General features: G+C 48.7%; 3 protein-coding genes across 3 annotated transcripts; 2 read left to right on the top strand and 1 right to left on the bottom strand.

Moving 5' to 3' along the window:
• Positions 1–230: 230 nt before the first annotated feature.
• BKA67DRAFT_623205 (UAA transporter family-domain-containing protein) lies at positions 231–2084 on the top strand. Its single transcript, XM_046105506.1, has 2 exons — positions 231–1542; positions 1646–2084. The coding sequence occupies exons 1-2, from the start codon at positions 513–515 to the stop codon at positions 1879–1881; spliced, it is 1266 nt and encodes a 421-aa protein (XP_045958405.1). The 5' UTR covers positions 231–512; the 3' UTR covers positions 1882–2084.
• A 1190-nt stretch (positions 2085–3274) lies between these two features.
• On the bottom strand, positions 3275–5938 carry BKA67DRAFT_518014 (dual specificity phosphatase; the record flags this gene model as incomplete). The annotated part of the gene is made up of 2 exons (XM_046097969.1): positions 3275–3819; positions 4087–5938. The coding sequence occupies 2 exons, from the start codon at positions 5936–5938 to the stop codon at positions 3275–3277; spliced, it is 2397 nt and encodes a 798-aa protein (XP_045958404.1).
• A 5052-nt stretch (positions 5939–10990) lies between these two features.
• On the top strand, positions 10991–11498 carry BKA67DRAFT_535467 (uncharacterized protein; the record flags this gene model as incomplete). The annotated part of the gene is made up of 2 exons (XM_046100019.1): positions 10991–11035; positions 11238–11498. The coding sequence occupies 2 exons, from the start codon at positions 10991–10993 to the stop codon at positions 11496–11498; spliced, it is 306 nt and encodes a 101-aa protein (XP_045958403.1).
• Between the last annotated feature and the right edge of the window lie 4875 nt (positions 11499–16373).

Genomic DNA, 16373 nt, shown 5'->3' with positions numbered 1-16373 from the left:
ACGGCCCTCTGCAGTGGTAACCTTTTTTGAGGCATCCAGCAGAATTCTGCCACTGACAATGGCATTGCCGCCCGCTTGTATGGTAATAGCCGTTAGTTAAGTAACTGTACTGAGACTAGTTCCAAGGCCATGTGCAGCGGTCAATCGCCAATCGCCAATCTGTCATCAACGGCGCCAGCTTGAAGCTTATTTATTTTTAGGGGTCCTCCTCCTGTTCCTGGCAATCTGTTCAATTTTATTCAATCTTTGTTCAATCCACCGCCGTCATTTAACCTTCTACAGTGCTGTAATTTTGTTTTTCCTGCGCTCTCTTTCTCTTCCTTCCTTTAGCTCAACCCTTCTATATTCGCCTACTTCATCTCTGACATTGGAACTTCTATCCCCCTTGGTCAGGGTTACTTGCGCAGTGCGAAAGAAACCCTGCAGCTCGTATTATTGTGGTGGTAGTAGTAGTAGTAGTAGTGGCAGTATTATAGTAGCGGCGGCGCAATTGCTGAAGCCAAGCCGTCGGCATGGCGAGAACGAAACAACCCAACCCGGTCGAGCGCACGCCGTCCTCGGAATATGTCACGAAGCGAAACGGCACGCCGGCCAAGAGAACCGTCAGTTTCAATATAGCCGATCAAGCCAAGTCCAATGGCAGCGCGCCGGTCAGCAAAAGTCCGGTCGCGCCGGTAGAGACTGAGAAGCAGGAAGCCGGCGTGCTACAGCTTGTCATTGCTGTTGCCGGCATATATGGCTCGTTCTTGACGTGGGCCTTCCTGCAAGAACGATTGACGACGACCCCGTACGGTCCCCAAGGCAAGACCGAGGTCTTCAAATATCCCGTCTTCCTGAACACGATCCAGTCCCTCTTCGCCGCGGCCACGGGCGCCATCTATCTATACTTCAGCACACCGCGCAACTCTCCCATCCCGCCCGTGTTTCCTTCCCAGCGCATCCTCGCGCCCCTCATCCTCGTCGCCTTGACCCAGTCGCTCGCCTCGCCCTTTGGCTACGCCAGTCTCGCCCACATCGACTACATCACCTTCCTGCTCGCCAAGTCCTGCAAGCTGCTCCCCGTCATGTTTCTGCACATCACCTTGTTCCGCAAGCGCTACCCGCTGTACAAGTACCTCGTCGTCGCAGCCGTCACCGCCGGCGTCGCCGTCTTCACCCTGCATTCCGGCAAGAAGTCCAAGAAGCACGCGACGCCCGAACACGAGCGCAACGTGCCCTGGGGCATGCTGCTCCTGTCCATCAACCTGTTGTTCGACGGCCTCACCAACAGCGTCCAGGACTGGATCTTCACCTCCTTCAGGGGGTACACCGGCCCCCAGATGATGTGCGCCAACAACATCATGAGCACGGCCGTCACGGCTTCTTATCTGGTCCTTAGCCCATACCTGGTGCATACAGGCGTCGGCGAGTGGCTAGGCATGGACGTCACGGGCAGCTCTGGCGAGTTGAGCGAGGCATTGGGCTTCATGGCTAGACACCCGTCTGTCTGGACCGACGTGTTGGGCTTTGCCGCCTGCGGTGCCGTGGGACAGGTCTTCATTTGTGAGTCTTCCATTCCCATCCAACCCTCCCTTCCCTTCGACTCCTGGACGAAAGCCTTTGTTTTTCTCTCTTCCTTCTTTTGCTGACTTGAACTTTGTACCAGTCTACACTCTCTCCACCTTCTCCTCGGTTCTCCTCGTCACCGTCACCGTTACGCGCAAGATGTTCACCATGATCCTCTCCGTCGTTGCCTTCGGCCACAAGTTGAGCCAAATGCAGGTCCTGGGCGTCGGGCTGGTGTTCGGCGGCATCGGCGTCGAGGCCGGGATCGCGCGGCAGGAGAAGATCACCAAGGAACAGGCCAAGAAGAAGGCCGCCCTCGAGACCAAGAGTAGATAGACGAAAGCCAACATCCCGTGAGGCCAAAGATTTGTTCAGGCTTGCAGTTAATACTAGGGGGTTTTTTTTTCTTGTGTATATGTATATATGTGGAAAGACACCAGAACAAATGATATCCCCTCAGAATTTCGGAAAGCAGCTGAACACAAGTTGAAATATGCAAACTTTCATGGCGAGCGAATGTGATACTAAATCGGGGGGGCAGGTTGGCTCTTGTTTTCTCGTTTATACGGAATCAATCATCTTGTCCTTTTCTTTCGTCGATTCCACTGTTACTTTCAGGGTGGTAGAGCAATGCGCGCACTCTCGCGTCCGATGAGCCCATCCGTTGCTTGTCGGCATAGTAATCAGTAGAGGGAGAATTAGCAGCCGTTTGTGAGGCCCTGGAAATGCTAGATAACTCAACCTAGACCAGGATAAGAGTGTTTGGCCGTGTGGGAGGGAAAAGGAAAAGGAAAAGAACCATGAATTGTCATTACTACCAAGCTACGTTTGCGATTATGCTGGGATACGAATTTGTCAATTCACACCACAAGGCACCATTCAAAGTTTAGGTGATTTCTTGCTTTCCCCCCTATTCTCAATTATGTACATCAACCGCACACGCCATCTCGCCCCTTCCCTCTCCTGAGTGCGACTACGCAACACGAAGAAATGAAGGGGCGTTTCATTTCATTCCAGCGTTACCCGATGTGTGAACGCCGGAGTGAAGAAGCCTCCTTGCCGTTCCTAGATCAACCGGAGGTAATAGATTTGTCTCTTGTACTCCATCCGCCCTGAGCTCCTTTTCTTTTCTAGGATTACACATTTAGCCCCGTACTAGGGCTTTCGAGACGCAATTCCCCTCCGCCCTTCCTCACCCTAATGAATATCCCTCGTTTCTGCAAAGGTATCGTGCATTTGTGCTGTGTAGCAGACCAGCGGAGAAAAGAAAAGAATCCAGAGCCAGTCCGTCCCGGGTATTTCGGTGCCATGCTGTCATGTGCTGTGCTACACCGATAATCCAAATCCATGGGAATATTATTAACGATTGTATTTTCGTTCATGTCGACAAAGGAAAACAAAAAATTTGATGTTTGATTTTCCCCAAATAATTGAATAGTGGGGATGTGGTATCGTGGTCAAAACGCAATGCCAATGGAGCCGCCGGAACGATGAGCCAAGTCATGCTTGACGATGTGTTGGGTCGAGCAATTTCCAATGCTAACCATTGTCGCTAACCGAAACCAACGCGCGATCAACGCCAGTATATGCCGCGTAATCAAGTGCTTCTCTAAGAAGCATATATTTGGTCGCAGTAAATAGAAGTAGATACAAGGTCACGCTTTACGAGCGTAACTTCGTAAAATGTCATAAAATGTCGTGTTTCATGAGCCAAGCTCCTGGGATATGCTCATTCCAGTAGCTCATCAATTGATCGCACAATGGGAGCCTCTCCTTTCATGGGTGGGCTTCTCGGATCTGCGACTTGAGTAGGTCTTACAAATGATTGAAAAGGGTCTCGTGGGAAGCCCATTTGCCTAGGTGAGAAAAGTCCCTCGCTCGGAGCTGGTGGAGTTGGTGGAACCTCGACAAACTTCAGACCAGCCATCTCGCCGAATGAATCGTGCAAGGGATTATTGGTCATGGTTTCCGCTCTTGGAGACATCAATGCATCGTCCTCAGGAAATGCCCGCGTGACATGAACAGGAGCTTGTGCGGGCTCTTCTACATGGTCATGGTTGAAAGATGCACCCATTTGACCGAAGGAGGAATCCATGCTACCAAACCCCAAGCTCGAGAAACCCAAACTCGACGGTCCTTTACCAAATCGATGTGCGCCGAAACCAGGTGATGGCGGAGGCTTGAACTCTTGCCGGGGGATATCCAGTTCTTGTCGTGCAGGAGGGAACCCCAATGACAGATTAGACTTGAATTCTTGGCGTGGGGGAGGGAATCCTGGGGAAGGAGGAGGCTTGAATTCTTGACGTGCCGGAGGAAACCCGGGCGACGGAGGTGGCTGAAATCCTAACGACGGCACATTCTTCCAACTCAATTTGGGGGGTTGAGCGAATCCAAGTGAAGTCTTTGGAGGTCTCAAGCCAGAAGGCGGCTGCTGGAAAAAAGATGACGATGGAGGTGGGAAAGTGCTTTCCGACACCGGCTCGAAGAATTTGGGTGCGTTCAACGGCTTCTCAAGATTAAGAGTGCCGAGATTGTCAGCACTCTTCATGACATCTTTCTCTGACCACGAGAAAGTTGATGGTGCAGATGAAGGTCCAGGAGAGATAGCTTCTAGATTGGGTGTCGACTTGCCGCGTACGTACTTAGGACTGCGCTCTGGGCTCTTAGCTTCCGTCTGCCTCGGGCTATCCTCAGGTAATGGAGCCGATAGTGGTTCCTTCGGTGTCATGTCTATAGCATTTGCGGACAAAGTGAGGCGGTGCTTGGTTGGGCTCTTGCCACCTCGAAGCCCTGCGGCAGATCGAGGCATCCTCCTCTTAGCAATCTCTTTTTGAAAGTCCTGAAGACAGTACATGAGTTTCATGTTCGGACTTATCCAGCGACTCTTCTCCTGTGCCGCATGATAAGCATCATTGACGCTAATTCCAGGGTTTTGATAAAGCCCGTAGGCAATAATTAGACTAGCGGATCGGCTTGCGCCTTGCTGGCAATGTATCAGTACCCTTTTGCCCTCCTTTGTCCGCTTCTCAATGGTTTCACAAAGCTCCATAAGATCCGAGGCGATATCGGTGTTGTGGTCCCATGGCATATGAATATACTCTGGTTCATGGAAAGGGTTGGTTGCTTTCGGTGTTGTGGGCGTGTCCTGGCGGTCGTCCATGGGATATTCGAAAGCAGTAGAAAAGCTGTCAGATGTGACAGCCGTATCAGGAATTGGTGAGTCGGGTGACATTTGACCACTAGACATGAAGTTGAAGGGATTCAGGACCTCCCGGGCTACATTGATCACCACGTCGAACTTTGACGCCTCCTCTGCTGACGGCTCGAGGTACAGATAGACATTATCGTCGTAAATGGCAATCGGGCCATCAGGGTATCCGGGTGACTTTTGGTCCTCGTTTGCTTCGCTCTCGTCCCGGAATGGCTCAAAGTCCATTGCCGCGCAGCTAGCTTGCTGGGATCGGATTGGAGAGGAATCCTCCTCCATTATTATAGAGGCGCGGTTGTTGCCTGATGAGCTGTTTAGTCTTGTAGGCCGCAGTATCTCAGATAGACCAGATTGTCCCCTCTCCGAGAGAGTTGGAAAGGTCATGCCACCAGCAGGTCCGAAACCAGCCGATTTCATGCCAGAAAGCATCTGTGGCGAAGACGTCGAGTGCTTCAAAGCCCGTCTTTGCGCGAATCCAATTGGCGGCATAGCTGGTGACGGGGGGATCTCAATCGTTGACGATCGAATGTTAAGTCCATGGCCATCTGTCTTCAAGCTCAGCTGGCTTGGCTTCCGCTTCATCGCCGGGATTTGTGGCTTGATGAATGATGGGGAAGAAGGCTCCGAGACCAGACTAGTGGAAAGTGAGGTCGCAAATGGTGGCTGTATGGAGAGACCCTTCATGTTGCGTCTCCTGGGTGAAGGAGAGGTCATAGGCCTCTGGAAGTGGTTGTTGATGGCATTTGGCTCGCTGACTGTGAGGGTATTCATTGTTGATGAAAGTCCGCCAAAAGAAGTCCCTGGGAAGTTGTTCAATGGTATCAGATTGATTGGGGAATCTGGGGAGGAGGATGGCGACGGATCCGAAAGTGAGGATGTGTCTGTTGTCAAAGTGGTCGTTGGGGACGAATCAGCAGAGTTCTGTGTTGACGTGCTGTCGTTGTGACGATGTAGCGGATCCATTTGCATCGTGTGCAGATGGTGATGTAGTTGCTGTGGTTGTGGGTTTGCACCAGGAAAATGCGAATGCGGCGCACACGTTGGTTCCATGTCTAGGTACTTCGAGTCGACCACGGTGACCACGTCTGATCCGTCAACTAATGTTGTGTCCCCTTCAGAATCTATGATTGACATGAACGAGGGGATTTGGTCCTCATACAGTCGTCGCGCTGCTGCTGACGGCATATTCGATTGTTCTGTTTTTTTTTTCCCCGGGGCTCTTTCACCGTCACTACGACTGCCAGTTTTCGGTTCGTGTAGCACGTTTTCCCTCTGACCTCGCAGCTGCTCTGATAAATAAGGAAAGTAGACCACGACCTTTGGTTGGGTATGGGTTGGTTGGATGGTGGCAGTCAAAGCCTGGCAGGTGGACAGCACTGCTGAATCCTATCGTCGTCTCTCCTCGCTCTCTTGCGTCTCGGTGGTGCCAGAACCAGGCCGACGGTGTGGAATATGGGAACGGTCGGTCTTCCTATGCTCCAAAAGACCAATACGCAGAGTGATGCCCTGCCGTTTTTGCTGTCGTGGCAGCGGCGTATTACACCTAAGCAATGGTCTATTTTAGGTATGCCCGTAGGATCGGCACAGCTGGTCTACCAAGACGTCGATTGGTGGCGGAGGCAGTTGAAAGAGACTGACTGAATGAATGAAATTGGGAATGGAACGCAGTTACGGGGCAAAATGAGAAAGTTTGGCGGGTAGGAGTGTCTCGTTTCCAAACGTCAACTATCGGACGGCAGCCATTGGGTGTAAGCACGGTCTACACTTGACTGCGGATTCCCATAATAGATACAACTGGGGGGGGAGAATTGAATGTTTGCGGCAGGTCAAGTAGAGGGCAGTGCGGCGGTTGGCGATACAAGACACCCGGCAAGAATGTGATGTGTTGAGATGTTTGAGGGGAGGGAGAAGGAAGCGGTTGGGTCCCAAGTAACAAAAGACGAAGGAGCCTGGAGAAAGATGGTCGAGGTTTCTAAGTTCAGGTTAGTTTGGGGGAGTGTACAATAGACAAGGGAAGGGGTGCGAGGTCTCTCTGCTCTACTCCGAATGGATGGCTAGGTACCTAATGGTGTGTAGTGGATTGTGGGCCTGGGAATAAAATACAATAGCAGCGACACGATAGGCAAGACAGAGTGAACTGAACAAGCGGGCGGCAGCAATGGACGCCAGTCGCTGTGGTTTGGGTTTGAATCAATCAATCAAGCAAGCAATGAATCAATCGTCCGCCCAATGTCCATCAATGGCATCTCGCTAGGTAGCCTCTGCGACAATAGCCGGTACAGCTGGGGTACAGCCACTGCGGATAATGGCTGTGTCAGAGACCTACCGGTACCCACCTGAGCCTTGGAGCCCCCAGCAGTGCTACCTTGGCCCCCCAGGGTACGGTACCTCTGCGGATTGGGAAACGGCGAGCATCAAGATCGGAGACCCTACATACTTGGTAAGTATTCGCAGTGCTGATCTGCTCTAACTACATGCCTTTTCTCCTGCGGTGGGCATACGCACACGCCTCCAAGAAGCCCTCATATTGACATTCTCTCTATTCAGCTACAGCTGTCTCCTCTCCGGAAAGTCTCGACCGTCTTCCCCTCCAACTAACTCTCCGTTGGGGGGAGGGCTCAAGTCGCATTGCGTAAAGCGGGCACTTAAAGTTGTATGGGTGGATGGACGGTTGCGCACTCGTTCTCGCAGAAAATCGCCTTGCCCTCCAAGCGTTCCAGTGCACACCAGCGGCCTGTGAGTGGCTACACCCCCTGTGGGTTGGTGTTTGCGAAACGAAGCGAACGGGGATTCTTGGTCGCTTTCTAAGAATAGACCGCCGCCAGCGCGAGCTCGGCGAATCAGAAAAGCCTGTCTCAACCCGGTCATTGCAGCTGATAATTTCGATTCACCAATCATGGCACGCGTCTAGTGTAGATTAGTGCAGGAGGTCCTAGCTGGTCCAAGCCATGGCTCTGCAGAACGAAGCGGGTTGGCGGGCTTGCGGTCATGGAGATTCGCCGCGTCGGCTTCTGGATCTGCTTCGGATCGCTGGTAATTTAGTAATATAATAAATGGGAAGAAAAAAAAAAGGGTCCTAAAACGGCGACCACACGAGTAAATATCAAAAAAGGCGATTCTTTATTAGAAAACCACAAGACCGCATGCAACTTTTCACCCTTGAATTGGTCAACGATTTGCAAAGCAGTCATATTTTCTCTTGTGCTTTACTCGGATCTCTCGACACCCATTTGACGTAGCCGAAACGCACTCATGAGGCTGAGTAGGCCAGTTCCAGAATCGTAAAATTGCGATTTTCCTATACAGCGTTGGAGGCACTTAAAAGTACTAGTCGCGTCAGTCGATGGGTCCAACTCATATAATCATGCACGATTAATATTGTCCCGTGCCCGAGATTGAAAGTGCTCCATCTGTGTAACCGAAATACTAATTGCACGCTATTCGTAGACGTGGTTTCCCAGCCTTACAGGAATGAGGAAATAAAACTTGTCCTCTAGCCTAGCCATGCAGGAGTTGTGGAATTGTCTAGGAATGCTCAAATACTCGCAATATGCAAAATAGTCCTAAAGCGTTCCTTCAGTGTTGGTAGTATTCTTGTAGTCCTAGCAACTATGGGCTCTGATACATAGTGTCACACCGTTATGAACAAAAAAAATAATCACTACACATTAGCCTTGCTTATCGCGTTGCGCAGAGACCCGTCAGTCTGGTCAGATCAAAGACAGTTTAGGGTTGTCACTGTCCTGCTGCTGGTCTGTGTGATGCTAAGACTTAAATTGCTCCAGTCTCGTATTGCCCATGCGTGGCAGTAACTGTGGTAAGGTGTCTGTGTGATTCAAGCTCAAACAACCGCAAGCAACTTGGAAGGCTACAAGTGTTGTTTACACGGACATTTCCAAACAATGTAAAACAGGTGCTAAGCTTCTATGATGCCATCGTCGGATGTCTTTTTATCTTTTTTTTTTTTTTTAACAACGGACGAGTGGTACTGTCCCGCGGTAGACTAAGTTGGTGAAGACAGGAGCGACATGCTTGTCGAGATCCAAACTTCGTTTCAATAACCACCAAACCTTGATCCTTTCTGGTCTCGGTAGCACCCATAAATTGAACAAAGGATTCCACACTTTGTAGCCCAAAAATAACTGATGCGTAATCTCGCAAGAAATATTCTCGCGCCTCAAACGAACACGCAACGAACTGACGTTGGTTTGATGACGGGAGCACCGACACAAGGTTACTGTGGCTCGGCCAGACAACAAGCGGAGCATAACTCAACCTCCATCAACAACGAACCCCGGATCTCCAGACTCGATACAGACATGGATGAAGCTCTCCACCACCTCACGTGCCTCGGTGCTTGGGTTCTGCACCGGTTGCCATATCGTTGACGTTGCATTGTTACGTCCGAAGAGCCAGGTTTTGCGTTGACTACTTGTCTCAGTTAAAATGAAAGGAGCCGCATCTCTAACCCCCCTGGTTCGATCAACGTCGAACATTACACAAGGCTGTCAACACTTGTTGGAGGTGGTGACTTGAAACGAAACATACAAGACTGATGCCATGTTGTCATGTCACAAGGCTTCATCATCGACGGTAAATGCGGCCTCACAATCAGGTGTTCGAAGCGCGATCCATATCGTCAAGGGAGGCAGGTAGGAATACACGGAATCTGATTCCTTGCTAGAAAGCCAACTCCATGCGTCTCGTATTTTTCAAGAGGAAAAGATCAACCTTCATCTCCGAATCCTATCATATCAAACTTTAAAGGTTATACTCCGGGCCAGGTCATCTACACAGGATGGTCACGGCTTTTCTTTACTCAAGTAGGAATTTCAGCATCGTTCATCTAATAAGGTCACCAGACTAGCGGTGGAATTTTACGTGGTACAGCGGCGGCAATGCGCACTTCCAACCTATGGAGGGATGAAAACAGCACAAAGACGCATTCTCCACTTAAGTACCTCCTGCTGTTTTAGTCTGCATCTTTGCAACTTGGCGCCAAAATCTGAAACAGCCGGATCCCCATAATTTGCCCGCTCTCTGGTTGGACCCCCTCGTTCTTGGAGACACGAAATTCACCGCTACGACGCTGAACCGACCAACCCGAGCCTGCTCCCAGTGCCTGCTCATCCCAAGTGCAAATAAACTCGCTTCGTCCAACCGAGCCCATACTGAAGTCCTAGTCAGCAAGTGGAACAAGTTGGCCCGCGGCTTGCAGGCTCAACGGACGACGGCCCAAGACGCAGAGATGCACTTGGCCAAACTACCCCAACTAGTTACCGGACCCCAACGATCAGATCAGTTGGTGTTCGCTGTTCAGCATCACTTACCTACCCCTGTGGGGAAGCATGAATCACGATTCTAGGCCTGTCTGAATTGTACATCTTACGAGAATGAATGACCCTGAAAGCAGTTCCAAATACTATAGTCCGTGGTTGGACTAAGGGGAGGAACTCAGTGACAATGTACACACCTAAGCTGTGTCATTTGGATAATTTGATATAACGCTCTTGTCTCTGAGACTCTGGTCCACGACTTGTCACTTCATTCTCAGCCACAGCTGCACATAACACGCACCATATCCGATGACTCACGATCCGGAGCCGTAGGTCGAGACTTGCGTAATCACTGCCATACGCTCTCTCACAGTTGCTTGGAATAAGCAGTTCTGAGCGCATGCTATACTACAATGCCTCGGATGATTGTTCAAGGCGTATCGACGCAACTAAGCACTCCAACTTTCCAGGAATGTATTGATTTTGTTTGCAATTGTGAGCATTGCAAATACTCACAATCTCAGACCCGCACTTGGAGCTGCTTTGCCTCACTTGTAGCTCCATCCCCTCATGACCCTTGTGGCCAAGCAATGCCAATCCAGTATGTTTATAATTCTCGAGATAGGAAAGCCAATGACTAGTTACGATGTGACCTTCTGTGTAGATTATTACTATGTGGTGTTAGCCTTTCGCTTTGCCATCCTTGGATGCAGAAGACTGTTTTTTCAAATTAATTATTGCCTAGCAAGAGCCAAAGATCACTGATAGATATGTGACGAATTGACCTCATATTCACAAGAGAGTAGTTCAATGTCTGATCATAATCGAACCAATCACGCCTTTTCACCCCGGTGTCTTATATTCAGGGTATGACATTGAGCACGTCGTGGCTAGACCACAGCTCAACAGTAAAGCCAGTCATACATCATATCGTCTCAATTAGAATGCAAATAAAGACAAGATGGACATGCAAGCCTCGGTATCATTAACAGAAAAACTTGACATGGTAAGCCTCCGGGAAAAGCAAATGTAACGTTCCAAACCTCTCTGTTTAAGCATACTGTTCTTTGTACTGGAAGCAGCACTACCAAAGAGAACCAACTTCAATAACAACTTGACAATCTATTAACAAGCATGGTTCTCTCCAGTCCAAAAGTACATAATTCTTCAGCTATATCGCGATTTGATTGTTCATAAACTGTTACCAGCGTATCGCAATTTTGTGCGACAATCACTACTGGGATATGCGTGCTTATATGATTACTAGCCTAGGCCATGGAATAGTCGGTCAAACTGTGGCCCGGTGTTTATCACCTGGGGTCAAACAGCGTGGTACAGCTTCGAATTTTATGAGGACTGTCTCCCTTCTTGCCCATTCCTATCTCTCCGGGTTTCTGGTATTGACTATCCCTTACGACTACTACGACAATGAAGTCCCTCAACTCGAATATGATAATCCTTACTCATAACGCCGCTGTAGTTCAGCTTAGGCTAACATGAAAGAAATATACACAAAAATGTAAATTTCTATCACTATTTTGGCATTTAAAATGCTGTAAACCTTCTAATCAAAGGATAACAGTGCCCATCAATTCTGAGAGAGATCGAAAAGGGAGATTTATGATATATCAGGAAGGAGCGTCTCTAAAGACATTAGCTAGAGAAGAAATTCTAGACCACCCAAATCTGAGAAGAAGTAACAACGTTATATATTGATATGTGTTCAATAAGTTCTTTGCTAGTGTAGCAGTCCTTTTCTTGCTTAGCTATAATCGGTATAATGTTTAAAACATTATGATACTAATATTAGAAGACGCTAACGCTTCCTCGCGATATTTGTTTCTTAGTGGCCGGCTTGTTCACATCTATAGAATTCTCTCTAGGCAACTCTCACGATTAAAGGAAATTGGTGATTCATTGTGGAAAATCAACAATAATAAATCTAAGTATAGTGGGCTTCATATTGGCAAAGTTGTTCGGCCCCGACGCTTTCTCCTTAAGAACAAAGCATAAGACATGAGAATGCGCAAAAGCAAAATATTTCAGAATTGAATGAGTGACTGTGGTATCTCCCTTGTCAGCTAGCTTACTAAAATTAACATGTGAGATCTTGCCCATGACTCCTCATTGATTGTGTCTCGCCGATGATTACGTCTCCCCGATGATTGTGCCTCGCCGATGATTACGTCTCCCCGGTGATTGTGCCTCTATGTTGATTGTGCCTTATTAAATCATAGACTTTTCCAGTGCCTTTAAAGGCCAGAACAGAGACCTTCTGGCGCCTTATTCAAGGCGTGGGTTGGTCTGACGAATATCGATAAGGCTGGACATCGTCACTGTTGATTTGTCCCTATGGTATCTCTCCATCTTGGCGAGAAGGACGAACACGTCCTCATTTGATTTGGGCACGGCAAGCATTGGTAATGGAATCTGTGGCCAGCACTATGCTTGGAGTAAACTTGTTTTGTGATAACGTAAAGTAGATGATATAGCCACTACTTCATGTCACACCACGGCATTGTAAGCCATATATTAACTGAGATCGTCAATGGCTCTAGTGGCGCTTCTGAGATTTTCTTAGGATTGAATCATAATAAACCAAAATGATAACATAAGCTCTCGGTGTAATATTTTGGACAGTCTTGAGATAATGCAGTGACATGTCTTATCTCAATATACTCGGCGATCATATACATCTTATCTTGATGAGTCGACGACTATACATATTTACCTTAATACAATCGGCGATTATACACATCTGTTTTAGAATTGTCATCCATTACATGTCTTGGCTTAACAAGTCGATGAGTACACACATTTGTTTTGGTGTATTCAGCGTCTGTACATGCTTGTTTTAGTATAGTTGGCGATTATACATATCTGTCTTGATATAATCGGCGATCTTACATGCTCTGTCTTGATATAATCGGCGACTACACATGCTCTGCTCTGGAGAGGACCTTCCCATGAAAAATTACTTTCAATCAAGACAACAACACATTCCCTCCAAAATAAATTCACGAGAGGGAAGCCGCAAAAAAGAGTGCCTTCCTTCATCAAAAGCGTCCACCAAGGTCGCAAGGGTTTCTTTCATCAGAAATAAACCCCCGTTATTTGTTCGCTTCCTCCAGGCAACCAACCTTTTTACCCCTCTGACAAATTCAAAAACATTCATCCTCACTCGCGCTACAAACCAGTCAATTTCGCACGCAAGCATCCAGAGGACTACGCAATGGCCTCGAGCAACTCCGCTGGCAACGCTGGCGAAGACCAGGACAAGAAGGACAGCAAGATCTGGCCCCACGTGGTCAATACCGACTTCGTCCTAGCTGTTCTGCACCAAAAAGATCCCTTGATGAGAGCTGCCGATTGGGCATCTATCACTGAGGTATTCAATAAGCAGTACCCCAGCAAGACCACACAAAGCCTCAAGTATGCCTCAATATCTACTCTACATCCTATTCACGTGTTCTGACATCGTTTATTCAGGCTACATTGGGCCAAGCTCCGTAGCACTTGGCTAGAAGAGTTCATGGATGGTGCCACACCACCGCCCCGTGGTCGCCCGAAGCGCAGTGCTCCTGCCACCGCTGGCAACGAGGATGAGAATAACGAGGGCGAGGGCGAGGGTCAAGCCGAAGGTTTCGATGCACCCAACTCGAAGAACATCAAGAAGATGAAGACTCAACCCAAGGTCATCAGTGATCATGAAGCTGAGGGTCATGAGAACGTTCATGAGAACGTTCACGAGAACACTAAGGACACCTCCTCTGAGACCTTCTACGAGACCTCCTCTGAGAACGATGTTAGCCATGTTACCGATGATGTGAAGCCAAAGGATATCTAAGGCTGCAGTACTCAAATTGTTTGCCGATGGATTCTTACACATTCCGGAGTGCCTGAGGGTTATGTTTTTCACACCAGATCACCCTCCAAGCCATGATTTGTATCTCTGGTTCATTGATATCTGGCATCTGCTTTCGGATTCAACACACTAGTTCATAGTGGGTGGAAAGTAGGCAGCCTGTAATTAAATGCATGAACCAAAACGACGCACCAACGTATCCCTTGCTTATGACCACCTGAAGCCATGTGTGATTAAGCACTGTGTGATCTATCTGATGAAAGACGTCCAAAACCATGAGCCCTATTTTACAGTAAAGCCTATCCCATTTGCTAACGTCTAGCGATGAGACCTTAGCTGACATCCAAGAGCGCGCCAATCTGGGCGATCCTGAGGTTACCAAGGATCAGTTTGGTAGTGGATCGCGATATAATATGGGCTAATCTTTCCATACCGGTAGTAGTGGAAGTCTATAATAGCGTGTGTTGTTTATTGTGGCCACATCTTGCCAATAAGATTCCGACCCCGGAGACGGGACGCTGACTGTGTTAATGTAGGGCTTATTCAAGCATAACAACGGCCCTTAAAAGCTGGCCAAGTGACATATATATTTGCAGATTGGCCTCAATATGCATAATGTGTGATGCGGCGCGTTTAGACTTCAGAGGTTGATGGAGCATCGAGCAAGCTTTGATCCATATTAAAACTATAACTTGGTGCATTGGCTAGGCATTTGAGCACTTGCGCAGCGGCTTGTACCATTCCTGCAAGTCAGAAGCAGTGCAGTGGTGGATCAAGCTGAGAGAGGTGGACCACGGATCTCGCTCCGTGATCGATATATCGTGCTCCGGTGATATCGGCGCGAGAAATTGCATCTGCAGACCCCTATGCAACTTCCTGCAGGGCCAACTTCGGGTTTGAGGGTCGTGCAACACTGAACTGACAGCTGTTGTGCCGTCTGTATTTTGCAAAGAGGGAGTACGCATGCGGCTTACATCAGTGTCACGAAGCTAAACCTTGCGAGAACAAGATTCCGCGGTCACTGGTTGCGCCGTGATTGCAACAACGGGTTCGTCATAAATCAGGTATTATGGTTTGGAGTCGCAGAGAACAGAGCCTCATCTTTTGTTGCTTGCTTGCAACAACCTCCGAATCCCAACCATCCTCCTGAAGACCCTGGTCGGGCTAAGGCACGGGTAGTTTAACGAAGACCCAACCAACCTCCTGGTCAATTCCAATTCGGGATCCTGATAGGCTCTATGTTTATGCGACAAAGCGTCTTGCAGGAGATTTCTCACATCACAATTTGTGGAGCCATGCAAGGAGAGTACATTTATATGAACGCACATATTGCTAAAGTTTTTCAGTACTGAAAATTTGAGTTATCAGTTCTACCCGAGTGTCGTGCCGCTCTACGTACTACTCGAAAGCGTCGTCTAGACTAAGTAAAGCTTACAGTAGGCCATATGATGGCTGGTTTAGCGAAATTTGTTAAGCACATTATGAACCGGGAATGAATGCTGCGCGTGATCCACGTCGGCTTTTTCGTAGCGTCACTTATGGGCTCAAGACAGGTAAATATAGACCCACACACAGTTGTCCATGTGGCATCTAGGAAATGGACTCAAGTCTGACGATGTGGAAACGCTGGGCGACCTCCAACGAAACCAAGCGCATTCGCCGGAAAGACATCGTCACTGCAGCCGGAGGAGGTGGTGGTGATGATGATGATGATGATGATGATGATGATGATGATGATGATGCAGCGTCCCATTTGAACCCCCACCCCAGCCATGTTGTTTGAAGCTTGAGAAATCCTCCTACGTTCTTTCCCTTGAACTTAACTTAGAAGCTCTGCGCGATCCTGCTCCAGGGATAGTGGAAAGGAAGCCGTTGACCCTTTCGACGAACGTTTAGCCAACACGGTCATAGTGGATTTGAGGACCCCTCAAAGACCGGCCTCTCTATTTGGCTTCTACGCGGTCACGGTCTTGCGGTGGCCCTACCAGAGTAACCAGTGACTGGCTCTCTTTACCCATGCATGCAGACGCGGGCCCCAATTCGACTTTCACGTATGTACAAGGACTCGGAGCTCAATGCGATCAACTCGACGCTTCTTCTTTTGATTGTTTTCTTTGCTTATTCTCCCCCCAATGCCCAAGGTCTGTCACTTTTGGTATTGTTTCAGAGTAGAAGCTTTTTTGACCATCCGTACCGTACCCTGATCTCGCGGAAACGGGGGCAGAGTGCGCATCCACTCATTTTGGACTTGGATAGCAGTGCAACCCTGTGCAAGCCTCAACCCGATCAACCGCAGCGCACTTTGACGGAAAATACCCGACTTCGACATACGTGGGATAGGGGTTGCAGCTTGGCTCTTGAATGTTGTTCCAAATTCATCGCATGGCCAATCTACCTACCACCGACCAAGATTTTCAGAAGAGAAATCTCACCACAGGTCACTTATGAGAGAGTCATTGGACAGCGACGGTCGAAGCGA

The sequence above is a fragment of the Truncatella angustata genome, assembly GCF_020726525.1.
Source record: "Truncatella angustata strain MPI-SDFR-AT-0073 chromosome Unknown BKA67scaffold_4, whole genome shotgun sequence".
Taxonomy (NCBI): Eukaryota; Fungi; Ascomycota; class Sordariomycetes; order Amphisphaeriales; family Sporocadaceae; genus Truncatella; species Truncatella angustata.
This window is presented reverse-complemented; position numbering and strand designations above follow the sequence as displayed.

Bases quoted from the DNA above. Each gene is read 5' to 3' on its own strand.
- BKA67DRAFT_623205 (XM_046105506.1), top strand. From the start codon at position 513: ATGGCGAGAACGAAACAACCCAACCCGGTCGAGCGCACGCCGTCCTCG. The intron at 1,543-1,645 runs GTGAGTCTTCCA...ACTTTGTACCAG, and splicing joins CGTGGGACAGGTCTTCATTT to TCTACACTCTCTCCACCTTC.